General features: G+C 43.5%; 3 protein-coding genes across 4 annotated transcripts in view; 2 read left to right on the forward strand and 1 right to left on the reverse strand.

The window, feature by feature from the left end:
- DNAH3 (dynein axonemal heavy chain 3) overlaps positions 1-1,495 on the reverse strand; it is a 63,436-nt gene extending 61,941 nt beyond the window's left edge. Inside the window, exon 1 of the mRNA XM_069810084.1 lies at positions 189-1,495. The gene's annotated coding sequence lies outside the window, so the exon portion shown is untranslated. The remainder of the gene's footprint in view (positions 1-188) is intronic.
- Positions 1,496-3,173: 1,678 nt separating this feature from the next.
- Positions 3,174-9,016, forward strand: LDAF1 (lipid droplet assembly factor 1). Of its 2 annotated transcripts, none has more exons than XM_069810115.1 (5): positions 3,174-3,346; positions 4,596-4,734; positions 5,663-5,831; positions 6,238-6,376; positions 8,128-9,016. In XM_069810115.1, the coding sequence occupies exons 2-5, from the start codon at positions 4,663-4,665 to the stop codon at positions 8,219-8,221; spliced, it is 474 nt and encodes a 157-aa protein (XP_069666216.1). In that variant the 5' UTR covers positions 3,174-3,346; positions 4,596-4,662; the 3' UTR covers positions 8,222-9,016. The 2 variants fall into 2 exon arrangements, with proteins under 2 accessions (XP_069666216.1, XP_069666215.1); XM_069810114.1 differs by lacking the exon at positions 3,174-3,346 and adding an exon at positions 4,028-4,046.
- Positions 9,017-11,754: 2,738 nt separating this feature from the next.
- On the forward strand, positions 11,755-12,872 carry LOC104322792 (melanin-concentrating hormone receptor 1-like). The gene is given in 2 exon segments (XM_009926139.2): positions 11,755-12,244; positions 12,247-12,872. Coding segments are annotated over 2 exon segments (1,050 nt in total). The 5' UTR covers positions 11,755-11,820.
- Positions 12,873-14,764: the final 1,892 nt, after the last annotated feature.

Here is a 14,764-nt window from a genome sequence, read left to right on the forward strand (position 1 = left end):
TGTTCTCTTCTAATGTCCCAGGGACTCTGGGCCCCTGATTGCGGTTTACAGCAGACAGAGCCACACATTAATTGCCATGAGAAATAAGCACACGTCAAAAGGAATGGGAAAAGAGAAAGACGGAGATGCCCAGCACGCCTTACACATCCACCAAGTGCATAAGCAAGCAGGGTAAGAGCAGGTACTACCTGCAGGCGCCCTTGTTACCAGTCCCTCTGCCTGTTCCAGCTTGGTGAACTTCTCCGACACTCTGCCTTTCAGTCCTCAGCTTTGTTGCCCCAGTTACAGCATAGCTGGTGCTTGGAGACAGGAATTCCCTCCTCCCTCTCTTCCCCAAGTGGAGAGAAAACAGCCTCTTTCAGCACAGTGTTGCGCCAAGCTGTGGTCAGGGAGATTCAGTTGTGGAACCAATGAGCAACTGAACAGGTTCATTTTACCTCTGAAAGCTACTAAAAATGGAGTCCTAAGACATCTCAGATATTCTGACATTTGTATGAAAACACTGCACACAGCAAGGGAGCTCCCAGAGCAATAAAGGCTATATAAACACAAATTTTCTTAGGAAGAACTAGGGAAAAAACAATATTAAAGATTCAAAATCTTGAACCCAAACATCTCTATCACTTTTCCACCATTCAGAATCAAACTCCCTGAAGATCCGAAGACAGCAGGTGGGATACTTCTACTCCCAATTCCTCTAAGTCTGCTTGTATGCATTTGCCTCCCACTCACAGTCATCACTACATCCTGAAAAAGTCCTCCATCAAATTTCTTCACAAATGGGAATTATTACCATCCAAACTGAAATCTAGCGCAGTCTCCTTATACTGACCCTCAAGAGGGGCCTTGTACATGTTCTGCCAACACAGTGAGACTTCCATTTTAATTTAAACTCTTTCCCAACATCTTTGGATGTTATTTTTCATCCTGTTTTCTATAAACTGTAAGAATGGCTGATATCCCCAAGTTAACAGCACAGTTTTCCTTACATCTTAATGTAATACCAACTAGAAGTGGAACATTGTTCCTGCTTGGCCACATGTGAAAGTTCCTACCATAAACAAAGCTGCTCTTTAAACACAAGCCAGCAGTGTGGGGTACAGAACCAGTGCTGCTAATGCTGGAGCTGGCAAATGCTAGGCTAGTGTGTATGGTAACCCTCCAAATATTTCAGTGCTGGTTTGCAATGTGAGTATTTTCCTGCTAATTTGAGCTGATGCTGGCATGAAGACAAACTCATTTAAGCAGCAGTTATAGTAACTACTGTTCCTCTGTGCACAACAACTCGGATGCTTATATATGCATGTCCTTTGAGGTTAAATAAATTACTTGTGCTGCTTGGGAAACATTAAAACCAGTTACTTTATATAGAAGGAGATTATATGTGAATTTCTAGCAGAATAAATAATTATGCATAGCAGGAAAATAATTCACTAAGATGTACAAGACTATCTCCAAAACCGCAGCTATGGCATGTTTCGAAAACAGCCAGAAATTTAAAATCTCCAATATACTTCTAAACTCAGTGGAGCCATTAAACTTTATACTGCCATTATCACTGGATTATGTCACACTATAATTCCACCAGTTAGTTTTTCCCTATGCTCATTTTAAAAAAATTATACAAAATCAACGAATTCAAATTTAATTTTATATATATATAGTCTGCTAGGAATATCAATACACTACACACTTTAATAATATGAGATATAAACGCTTTAACAGTTCAAGCAAAATAAACTTGCCCTCACCATCCTCTTGCAGGTATCTTGTGTTGGGCTTTTAGAGCCCATGGTCCAAATTTGCATTAATATGCAAATCTCTCTTTTACTTCCTCTGTCTACACAGATCCTTGTATCTGCAGAACTCATTGAAATCAGCACCTCAAAGACACAGAGCTCTGACAGTCTGATAGGTTAAAACCCCCATACTTTATAAAACCTTGATAGAACTAGAAAGCCCCCGCTTAGCTCAAAATGTCTGTACATGTCGATTGTCAACATATTGTTTTTCTCAGAACCAGATGTGTGTGCATACGATTCTGTATCAACCTCTCTTTGCGTTCTAAGACCAGCGCGCTCCAAATTAAACATGGTATTTATTTTGTTGCCTTTAAAAAATAATCACGAAACCATTATCGTTCAGTTTTGCAATACTCTCATGGGTGGCACCAATTAAAAAGAATGATTAAAGCAGTCATGAGAAGCATGAATATTTTACTGATTTCTGACTGTAATTTACAGCATGAAAAATTCCATCTATGTAGCAAAAGCTGGGAATTCACTGAAGCTTCACGCTTGCCTGTAACACCATCGTGATGGCTCTGGAAAGCAGCCAGGCCAAATCATCGTGCAACACACCTCAGCGAGCGTAATTTCTGAGATGAACAGTCCCATCCAAATGCTGGGACACTGTAGGATGCACCGATCTTGCTGAAAACCCAGCTGAATTTTTCAAGCTATTATTCCTCGCGTGGAGCATCTCCCCAAATAGGTTTGCCACGTGGCCACCCAAACACCCGTGGAGACAGCAGGACAAGGTGGAAACGTGTGGGAACAAGTAACCAGAGATGGAGCGGGAGGTGAAGGTGGTTATGCCAGATGAAGTGTTTCACAGCTCCCATTCCACTACACCACACGGCGTGACCGCCTCAACAGCCACAATCCACCTAAAGCTGCCTTCGTAGCCTCCCACCCGACGGCAGCAACCCCTCCGGCCGGGATGGTGGGATTACATCCCACCGCTATCTGACCGGCTCTGGCACCGGGAATCTAGATCTGACACCCCCAGCCACTCCTCCCGCCCCGGCCCGCTGCACCCCCAGTCTCTCGGGGCTGAGCGTACCCTACTATCGCAGATACCCTCATTTTCTACCCTTAATTCGAAAAAGCTCCTCAAGCCACACAAAGCCCTGGCACGCTCCGAGGGTGCCCAGACCTGAGAGGCTGAGGCAGGGCCCGGGGGGGCGTGTGGTGTGTGAAAGGCAGGACAGGCAGTGGGACGTGAAAGGGCACAACAGGGAAACCAATAAAAGCCCCTAAGCCCCCGGGCAGCCTCTGGAAACCTCCCTAGTCCCTTCCTCGCTGAACACCCCGCCGCGGTGCCTGCGCCACGCCGCGGGTGTCCCTGCCCCGCTGCTCCGGCCCTCTCCTCTCTTCAGCCTCCCGCGGCGCCGGGCCCTGCCCGCCGAGCCGCCGGCCCCCGCGGGGAGGAGACAGCGGCGGGAGGGCGGCGGCACCTCCCTCGGCCCCGGCAGGCCCAGCCCGGGCCGCGCCGGGCGTTGCAACCGGAGGGCGGGAGGGCGAGGCGCCGAGAGGGGCTGCGGCCCGGCGGGCAGCCGCCGCAGGTGAGAGGGACGGCCCCGGCTCGGCGGGGGGCGGCCCGTCAGCCCTGACCGCCGCTCGGTCGCAGCGGGAGGGTCGGCGCCAGCGGCGCAGCGCAGCCCTGCGGGAGCCCCGTTCCCCTCACCTCCCCCGGCTCGGGCGGGCGGCGGCCCCCAGCCCGCCGCGACGGGGCCTCTCAGCCGCCAGCGCCGAGCCCCTACAGCGGGGCAGCGCGGCCCCTTCAGCCCTGCGCGGCCTCCGCCCGCCCGCCCCGCTTGAGGCGGGGGGGGGGGAGACCCGCGCTACGCCCCAGCGCTACAGGCCGGGGGAGGGCGGCCCAGGGCGCGGCGGCTGCTGCCCGGGGACCCGGCCTGAAGGGCAGCGGTCGGCGCGCCTCGGCGCTGGCGGCCTGGCGGGGTGGGATTAATCGGCTCCTGACCTCGAAGGCGTTAGGCCGCGGGTGGTGGCGTGGGGGAGAGGTAAAACGCTCGGGGCTCGGGCGCTGCCTGCCCCGGCGCGAGCGTTGTCGGCGGGGAGGCTTCCTCCGGCGGGAGCTGCTCCCCCCCGGTGCTGCGAGGAGCAAGGACTCGGGCGCTGCTGTGTGGAAGTGCTGTGTAAACAAAGGGAGGGAGCGCGGCCGGAGGCAGAGCGTGAAGTAGGCATACTGACAGGGAGACCGTTCGGATTTACGAGCAGGGAAACGCCTCTTTTAACCTTCCCCTGGTGCGGGTCCTCCGGGCAGCGGCGGACTACGTTTTCGAGGGGGAAGGGAGATTTTTTTTGAGCTGGTGTTGCCTTTAAACTGTCACAATTAAGTATGTTCAGAGCGTTTGAAAGCATTTCGCCTTTATACGCGGAGTTTTGAAGCTGTACAGGGTATGGCTGCAATTCTGAACGAGAGGCTACTTACAAAAACAAGTGTCGTTAAGGTGTTACAAGCTTCCAGGACTAGTAGCGATAAATTGTCCACGTGGATTGTTAAAATTGACCTTTTTACTGGTAATTCAGTACCCTCACCGTTAAACGTGGGGTTAATGTTATAAAGGAAGAAGGCGAGAGTCGCCTTGTATCTTGATACTCGGCTTTTGGAGTCTCAGAAAAGCTTTCGGGGACTAGCCGCCTACTTTAGATGTACTTTTGTAAAAGTAATGTTTTAGGCTCTGTGGATCACATTAACATCTGAAATCTACATTCTCTGTTGTTGCAAATGAAATACTTCATTTTCAAAAAACATCTGTGTGAGCCTGTTACTAATTGTACCTTAATTTTAAGGAAAATTGGATGGCTGAGTGAGAACTGGTTGTTCAAAAGATTCACGCTCGTGGCTGAGGATTACAGCATGTCTAAAGAAATGCAAGAACTGCAGAAGCAATGGCACTCCATGGTGCAGTCCATCCATAGCAACTCAAATGTGGGTCTGGATTATAATTTATAATATATTTATAAAGATACTCCTTTCATAACTCTTGGAATATCACACCCCAATTTATTTAAATGCAATTTCAGAACTTCTTTTGGGGGGTGGGGGGGAATGGGTACTCTCTTTTTAAGTGAACACTGAGGAGCCTATGGGAAGGGCTGTCCTCCTACACCTTCAGCAATCAAGAAAGAGAGAAGCCTGTTCTGCATTTCTGTGTTTTACTGGTATAACCATTTGAGATAGTAGAGTGGCATTTTAGTTAAATGGTTGTGCTGCTATAAAAAGAACTAAAACTGCAATACATATTTCCTTAAGGGACAGGAAATGTCTCTACTACAGTAAAATTCTAGTGTGTAGGTATGACTGCATCTGTAAAGAGGATTTTTAAAAAATATTATAATTTTATATATATATAATTTTATATTATAATTAGCAGACATGCCTGCACTGTACTTACAGTCAATATACGAGCAGGTTGCAGATATTACTGAGGCATGAAAAAAAGAAAAATCATAATTTTTAAATGTTACAGTATTTTTTTTCTTAACAAATACAGTTCTCTAGATCAAAATCATAGTGTTGAGACCCCACTGAAATACTGTGCAGCTAAACTGTGATTTGGTTTTTTACTTGTTTTCAGGTTCTTTGTTTTGTTTTGTTTTTTTAATTTGTGCAAGAATGGAACTGGGAAGTCCAAGAGAAACATGTCTGTTCTTGGTAGAACATATTTGCTATGAAGTTATCTAAATTTGTAGTAAGTCTTCATGCTTTTGAAATACAGAGGCAACAGCTGCCCTCTATTCCAGCTGCAGACTTACAAAAAGATGCTACCTGCAGTTCACTAAAGTAGCAGTGACCTTTAAAAGTTATCTATGACAAGATAAAAACAAAATCTGAAATGTTTTTCTTTCATCCACAGGTTGTTGCATTTATGAATTCTCGTGTTGGCCAATATTTAGATGACCATCCTTTTGTTGCCTTATCGCTCCTGATGTTTATTGCAGTGTCTGCTATTCCCGTTGCATTTTTCCTGATTTTTGTTGTTACAACAGCCCTAATGGCCTGTGTCGGTGTGATAGTCATGGAAGGTATTACATGCCTGCATGTATGTACTTACTTATTCCCTTCTAAGGCATGATGTCTTGTCTTTTTTTTAATTCTTCCTTTTGGAGACCCCAGTTCAAGCAATTGAGGATTTCTGCATGTAGTCCTCAGGTCGCAGCAGTAGTGAAACTCTTAATACAAGAATAGTAATCGGATTAAGTGTAGTCTATACAGGGGAAATCCTATTTCCCTTTCTAATCATCTCAGCCACCAGGATATGCCTAAACCAGTTATCTTGACCATGCATAGCTTTTATAGAGGCCTGCTAGTTGATTGCAGAAGACTTGTTTTCCCAAATGGTTTGAAATTGGGGTTGTGGTAGAACGTCAGATGTTCTAATATACTTGTATATAAACTTGTTTAAATAACAAACTGATTTTCTTTTTCTAGGTGTTATAATAGCCATAGGTGGCATAGCCCTCCTCTGTGTGCTGTGTGGCCTGGGTGCACTTTCACTGGGAGTTTCTGGAGTACTTAGTGTTTGTTATGTCGTTCTTTCAACTCTGGTCAACTACTGGTATGCTTCAAGGTGAGTATTGATGTCTTGATCCATGCTTGGGTTTCAAACTCTGCAACTGTACTATTGCATTGATTACTTTATTCTACGTGAGCAACTGTTGCTTAGTTTAACAAATGTTTCTTGAATGCTAGAGCATTGTAGGGTTTAGGGTTATTCCGTGTGGGGCCCGGACGACAGGACACCAATATGATGATTAAAGTCGCCAGTTTATTGAGCCTAGCTGATCATTCTTATACAATTCTCTAAGTTGCTTAGCAGCTTTGATTGGCTGCTGCATGCAAGCATTTGGTGTCCACGCGCACAAGCATAAAATGTGATTGGTTACATCGATACTGTCCACGCACATAAACATAAGATACAGTTAGTTATACTCACTCTGTACATGCTCATAAACACAGGACTTAATTGGCTATGTTAGCTAGAGCATGCGAAAATTGTCTCAGTCCAATTGGTCGAGATAAGCCCCTGAACTGAGGTTGTTTGTGCCAAGTTCCCTTTATCATGGAATGTGCACCTGTGTTTTTCTAATTGGGCTCTTTCTTTTTCTATCTTCTTGTTTATTCTGTTCAAGGCCTTCTAAAGGCGTCTGGAATGCTCTTGCAACCATGAGCTACTTTCAGGCCCAGTAACTAAGTTCCATATAATTGACCCCAACAGAGCATCTCTGGCTACACTGGTGGCTTAATGTGCAGCGTACAAGTGTCTAGTCACCAATATATATTTTAATGAGAGTTAGTACATGCCCTCTTGCCTATTTACAAAAGAGGAAATGTAAATAGTCTTTAAATGTGCATGTGCTAACACAACATGACATCAAGCAATAAAATACAGCTTTGTGTCACTCAGAGTATTTGTTGCTTTAAATGTCATTAAAACACACTTCCAAATTGGACTTTGCCTAGAGGATGAACCGTTTGCAATTTTTTCTGCATGACGACCCAGCTATGTCTGCTTACCTGCATTTGTAGAGTGAAGGACCAAGATTAGTTGTAGATTTGGAATAGGCAGAGGCGTACTTAAAAGGGGCAGTGTGGCCAAAATAGAAATTACAGGTTTTACTGGATGCTGCACATGTGCTGCTTGCACATTATGTCTCCCAGTACTTCAGGCTTGGAGGCCTATTTCACTCAGCATTGCCTTAAGCCATGCTTCTTTGTACTGGCTAGGAGTAAGAGGCACTAGCAGGTTGTGCTGGAGTGCCACCTGTTGCCCACTTAAATATCTACCAGGGAAAGAATAATGATAATCACTTCTTAAACATAAGGGAGAGCAAGAAGAAAAATTACAGCTGCTCCATCCTAGACTTCCTGAGTTTGCTCCTTCATCACAGCTGTGGACACACAAAACTGCTTGTGGAGCCCATGATATCATCAGGATGACAAGACCATGGTGCAAGGCCCAGTGTGCTTGCATTTGTTCCAGGGCTCCCTAACACTCCTCCAGGATATGCTGCCAGGTTCATAACATTGCCCACCAATTCCAAAAAAGACTTCTTTTTTTCCATAGCATATCTGAATATGCAACCCAACCTACAGACCAGTCATATCGACTTACAGCTCTGATGTTAAAACAGATAATACCTGCTCTTTTTGTGTTCCTGTGTCTTTTGAGAGACGCTCTGGTAGACCAGCAGTGGATGTTCCAGGAGTCTCAAGACAGGTTTACATCTCACGTTGCTCGTCTTTTTTGAGCAAAAAGTTAGAAGACCATAATCTTACAGAAGAACAGACTGTAAAACCATTCTTTTCTCTTGTATACAGGGGTCAGATAAAGAAGCAAGAAGTTAATGGAAGTTTGCCACAGAAGAGTCCTTCTGTCTTGGATCTTTCTGCCAATAATGGAAAGAACGAATAAGTGGGTTTCTCCCCACTTCCTTCATAGGCACTTAACTGTACTACCCTGACCTTTGCAATATAATTGTTTACTCGTTGAGCATTCAACCACTCCTTATGGGAACTGATAAAATCAATATGCATCTTACATTGTCACTGTAAAACTAATATTAAGAATAACCATTAAGCAGCAGAGCATTGTGATATTAAGTCTGTGAGCATAACGGAATGTTCCACAGAATTTTGTAAAGGGATGTAATAATAACTGCTACTGTCGAGTCAGTGACAATTAGTTGAAAGAAAGGGTAGGTAGGTATTTGACTTCCCATTTGTTACTGGAGTTCTGGGTGTACTATCTTTTGAAATTTGTACACAGCAGTTGATCATTTTGATACATAAGTGTCAAAGCTCAGAACACCAGAAATGTTTTTTGAATGTTAAAAAAAAATTTTTAAGCCTTAACAGCCTTTGTTAAAATAGTATGAGCACACCACGCCAATGCTTTATATTTATTATATGAGGAAAATTGGGTTTTATCATGTGTTAAGTAAGTCATGGTATCAGCTTTTATATAGCTTCAGATGTTGCATTATTCTGAAGGGATATTTTCCTTGTTCTCATTGCCTCATCACATCAATGGTATGCAGTTAGGTCTTGCATTTTGTCATATTTATTTAGGTATTTAAATTGCCTGTTTTGCTTTTCAGTTGTAACTTCTTGTATGTTATTTAAACTTTTTTCATTTTTGCAAATGCTATAATATTTTTAAGCATTAAGTATCTAACTATATTAGTTTAATAAAGTGCTGTTTGTTTAACCAGGTTGTCTTGTTATTCTGTTTATTCTACAGTAAAAACAACTTTTCCAGACCTACTTGTAGGAAGGGCTACATTTGGAGCTGCGTTTTTCTTCTCAGTTAACATTAAAGTACTTTGGCTGGCCAATATCACTGAGCCACAAACTGCAGATCACTCCCCTTTTCATGGAAATGCAGAATCCTAAGAACTAAATTAGTGTAATACTCGAGCTTTGCATGAGCCAACATGCTGTTTGACTCCAACGTGGAGTCAGTTTATCTATCTATCATCTGAGCCATAATGTGTTCTACATAGTATTGGTGGTAACATTTTCAGCTGTAGTGATAAGCTGGCCCCACCCTTCAGCAGTAGAGTGAAGGCATCCTTAGCCTTACTCCCCGTTACTGTCTGCAGGAGACACACAGGACCTGATGCTAGTTCATAAAGTGCTCTAGTATTTACTAAATTCCAGTTAACTATGAAGGATTTACAGAATGGAGACCATAACAGGAGATTTCTTTCATAATTTACTAAGTAGATAAAAATGTTTGCTTTTTCAGGTGCTTCAAAGCTTTATTCCCAACCACATTTTTTTTTTTTTAACTTTTGATTGATAGTAGTATGCAAGTGGTAGGAAAGAAAAAAAAAAAGAAACAGGAGAAGTACTTTCTCTACTTTCCTTGTAAGAAAAGCTAGTGCTGTGATACTGTTTACATGACATACAGCCTGGAGAAATCCATCTGAAATGTGGAAAAAGATTTAACATGAATATATGTACATAGTTTTTTACATAGCTGGTATCATCACTTTAGGATCAAATCTGCAGCTGCTGTTAATTACAATAGAGCTCTGCCAGTTTGCAGCAGGTGAGGATCAGTGGGGGAAAAAAATAGAATGCTGTTCTTAAGAACTGTGTGGTGATGCATGTCACAGCTGTAGGTAACGCAACCTAAAAGCAAATTCCCCAGTGCATACACTGGACTGCAAAAAACTGAAATATACTGGTGTTTGCAAATGAAGAGACTCCAACTAGGTAGTGTGGTGGGTGCATTGAGGTGAAGGAGGCATTTTGCACTGGCTGGTAAGTGGAATACATTATCCCTTGTGCAAATGGACTGGCACCTGCTTTTAAGAGCTGTGAAATACTGAAATAACTATTTCTAAGTGCTAGAAGTTCTTACAACTAGCAAAAGGTGAGCTTTGAAATAGCATTCTAGTCATTACAGAATCCTGCCTTTCACCAGACTACTGGCCCCCATCATCAGTGTACAGTTTGAGTCTAATCTTACTTTCCAAATCTTACTTTTTCTAGGCAGTAATGCCTTCAATCTAGGAGTTTACTGGCTGCTAAGAGCAGACTAATGGTTGAGGGAAATAAGGCAATGATTAATGTGACTGATTATAACACAGTCACCACCTCATTTGTTTCCAGTGTTTTGCCTTTTTTACATGCTGAACTGCTGTAATTTCAAATACACCTAGAAAATAAATCCCTTGTTTATCTCCTATTCTATCAGTCCACCTAAAATGAAACATATTAACTGTTACTGTGCTCAAGAGCTCAAAACGAATTGAAATGGAGAAAGCACTTCACAGGAAGGAAATAATGATGCTGTTTATCATCTGTGCTGCAACTTACCAGGAACAGCCAGAAAACACTAGCTTTCTGTGTACTTACACAGCTTGTACCTTTTCACTTTTAGGATGATCTTGCTTCGGAATCTAAAGAGACTATCCCCAATCTATACTTGCAAATCTTGCTGCAAACTTGACTTTAGATTAACGTGGTTCTTTGCAGAATTATATGGAGATATTTATACTCAGTTAGACCCTAAAAGCACTGTCCTCTCAGTGCTGCCTGCCCATCATTTTATTTAGAGGATTTTATTTACTTCAGGCCCCATTTGCCTCTCCAGCGCTCAAGTTCATTACTTAGTCTATCAGTGGATCCCAATCACTGCCTTTAGCACTAAAATGAAATTCTGCTGTCCCTATAAGCATATTTCCAGCACTCTGCTGCCAGCTTGGTGACAGGAGCTGCCTCATTACGTCCTGGCATCACTTTTGCCTGGTGGTGGTGCAGGGAGCAGAGGAGCTGCTTTTTAATCTGCAGTAACAGCCTCTGCTGATGCTTAGAGCAATGGCTTTCTGAGCAGCCCCACAGATCTCCAAGGAATGTGCAACCTTTATTCTTTCAACATGAAACACTAACATCTTCAAGCTGCTGATAGGGACCAATTTTTCCTGAAGGATAGATTTTAAAACAAATCACACTGAGAGCTTGAACAGCTGCATCCCCAACAGCTCCAAGGCTGTTCAAAACTTTTCTCTGTCTCATAAGTGCAATAAACAGCCAAGTGAAAATATACATTAGTGTGTATAAACTATAATAGGTGTAGGGGGGAAGAAAAAAATCACTTATGTGGAATGGTTTTGAAGAAAGCCTGTATATGGATATTATTATCCATACAGTTAAGCAATATGTGTCAGAAATATGAATATATGTATTGAAACATTTATTATATAGGTATGCATTTGAAAGGGTCTAAATGCACATACATGGAATGATATACACACTGTTGCTCTTCCATTCTATTGTTAATACATGCGTATGTACGAAGGGAAGAGTGGGTGTATGCACATTTGATTAGAGACACGTCTTAATGCATATATTTGTGAAAGCTACTGAAAAAGTGCCTGTGTGTTGTTAGACACAACCACACACACACAAAGCACTTCGTCATCTTACATGCGCCTAAGAAATCTGTTACTGTTTGCATTCAGAGCACTCACCGGCTGTTAGAAGCCAGAACATCCATAAGGCATGTTCTCACCAGCGGTCCTGGCACAGCTGACTTTTTCCTGCCTACACTTGTCTCTGCAGGTGACTCCCCGCAGGATGAGCTATGGCAGCTTCATCATGCCCACCCAGTTTGGCATTACCTGCCTGTTGGCCGTTATTGGTAACAGCTTGGTTATCTGTACAATCTTAAGGAAATCTGGCCCTAGCAGTAGCATCCCAGACATCATCAACAGCCTCTCCATGGTGGACCTGCTTTTCCTTCTGGGCATGCCCTTCCTCATCCACCAGCTGCTGGGGAACAGAGCCTGGCACTCTGGAGAGACAATGTGCACCATCATCACTGCCCTGGGTGCCAACAGCCAGTTCACTAGCATCTATGTCCTCACTGCTATGTCTATCGACTGCTACCTGGCCACCATCCACCCCTTCACCTCCCGTCCCTTCAGGAAGCCCCCGTGACAATCCTTGTCACCTGCATGCTCTGGGCCCTTCCCTTCCTCAGCATTATACCCATGTGGCTGTATGCTCAGCTCATCCCTTCACCTAGAGGTCTACTAGGCCGTGAGATTCATTTGCCAGACCCCCAGAGGGACATTTATTGGTACACTCTCTACCAATTCTTCCTGTTTTTTGTCATCCCTTTTGCCCTCATCACAGTGGCTTACAGGAGGATCCTGCTCACGAGGGCCAGGTACTCAGAAGCACTGGTGAGCCAAAGATGCACCAGGGCTCAAACCAAGAGACTGACCCATGCAGCAATTGCTATTTGTGTGGCCTTCTCCATTTTCTGGGCACCTTTCCACAGCCTGCAACTTGCCCAGCTCACCATGACTTACCCCACCCTGCCTTTCTACTACACCTACAACATGACTATCAGCCTGGGTTATGCCAAGAGTTGTCTGAACCCCTTCATCTACATCTTGCTAGGCCAAAATTTCCAGAGGCAGCTTGGGGTCCCTGTAAGGCCAGCAGCTGCAGGGCAGGCTTCCCCAAATGGGAGCAAAAGCATTTGGGAGGATGCACTCATGTCAGGGCAGCCACTGCTACGTTTGGGGTCCAGCTCTGGCAGGTAGCAAGACCCACAATAATTCAGGTATGCCCCCACAAGCCAGCCCCTCTTCTCTTCCAAAGAGACACAGGCAGGGGCAGGCAGGTGAGCACCATGCACCACATCCCCTAGGGGATGGATCATTACTTGCCCTGAAGATAGTCATGGCAGCATTTAGGCAGAAGTGCTATTTGGCATTGTATTCCTATTTACATCTTCCCCAACAGTTATGAATTATATTCTCCCCAGGCAATTAAAAGCTCTCAAGCCCTTTGTTAGATTACCCCACATACTAAAAATAATTTGGTGCAAAACCCCAGACAAGCAGTGACCCTCTGCCCAGGGCTGACACACTGCCACCATTTGAAACTTGGGAATTTTCAAGTTTATTTCTTGCTTTAAGCTCAGTAAGGAGAAAGAAAGGTGTTTACACTGTTCTGGATCATTTTTCTCCTGAAACATGGTTCAGGAGCATAAACACATTTCACAAAAATTTTAAATACAACGATCAAGTTCTCATCTCCTTTCTAATGTACAAGCTCCATGACATGTTTAACAGTAGATGAGACAATCATTTTTCTGTCATTTTAAAGCCAACAAAACCACCCATTTTCCAGAATCAGCAATTGTCAAGAAGTCCCGTGAATATTCCTAAATATTTTTAAATTAAAACTAACCATGTTGATTTATTCCCAATCACTCTGAGACACAGTTCTGTACCATCTTGTTAGGGGACAACACAAACCTGAGTTAAACAGTAGCTGTCATTAAGTTACCAAGTTGCTTTGCAGTAGAAAGTAATGATTAGATCCTATCTACATAAAAGAAGAAAAAAGAACAGTTTCTTGCCCTTGGCAGCATATCATGTGCACATGCATATTGTTGTGGTATTTCCTCAGCTAGCAGCAAGCCTTTAGTAAATACATATCTTGAAGCATATTGCTCAGGTTTTCAACCTGACTGTAGGTGGCTCAGTTTTCATGTGCCCATCTTGAGCAATTTGGAAAGGACTTGACAGTAGCAACCACTAAGCACCCATTCTCTGACAATCAAACATCTCTGCTGCACATGGCAACCAAAAATCACTGGGCTTTAGTTTTGAGACACTATTATTCTACTAATAGCAGGTCCCTACATCCAGAAAAACAGGCAAAAGCAGAGGTTGTACACACTTTTGTTTTAAAGGAACATTTGCCTCTTTATGGTAAATCAGATTAAAGCTGCTTAAAAAGTGCTTTTATGTTTCAAGAGATCATAAAGGCCAGACCAAATTCTTTATCAAGAATACTCAGTTGCTAGAACATATAACCTACTTTAATTTTAATTAAAAGTTACAAACTTCATAACTAGCTTGATTTATTCCCACTCCTATAAGGTAACTAAACATCAGCACTGCAAATGAAGAAACATGCCTATGATTATATGCCCTCCATAACATGGGAGATCTTTATCTCTACCTCTTTTGATTTCCAGGAGCCATTTATTTTAATAGCATGTTAATTCAGCAAACAACTATTACAAAAACCACATAGCCAGCAATCCCTGAGGCAAGGCTGCCTCCAATAGCTTTTCAGGAGGCACTTCCGTAGACAGAGCGATAGAACCATTACGCCTGTCTCAAGTGACAACACTCAAAAGCTTTAGACCCCAGCTCATATGTGGATACACAGCTGAAGGGATTTAATCCTTTCCCCTGAATTTCCATTATACTCTCATCTTTTGTTGAAGGGAACAGGCTTAATAAACTCAGACACTGAAGCAAGTGAATTTATTCCAGCTCAGAGTCTGGCTCCACATGAACCATTTCCTTCTGCATTTTAAATTGCTTTCTCATTATGTAATTCATTCTGTCATCAGCACTTATCTAGAGCTAAAGCTGTGAATACTCAGTTACCAGCAGGTTACCATGGAACAGTT

Source organism: Haliaeetus albicilla, chromosome 22 (genome assembly GCF_947461875.1).
Source record: "Haliaeetus albicilla chromosome 22, bHalAlb1.1, whole genome shotgun sequence".
NCBI classification, from domain to species: Eukaryota; Metazoa; Chordata; class Aves; order Accipitriformes; family Accipitridae; genus Haliaeetus; species Haliaeetus albicilla.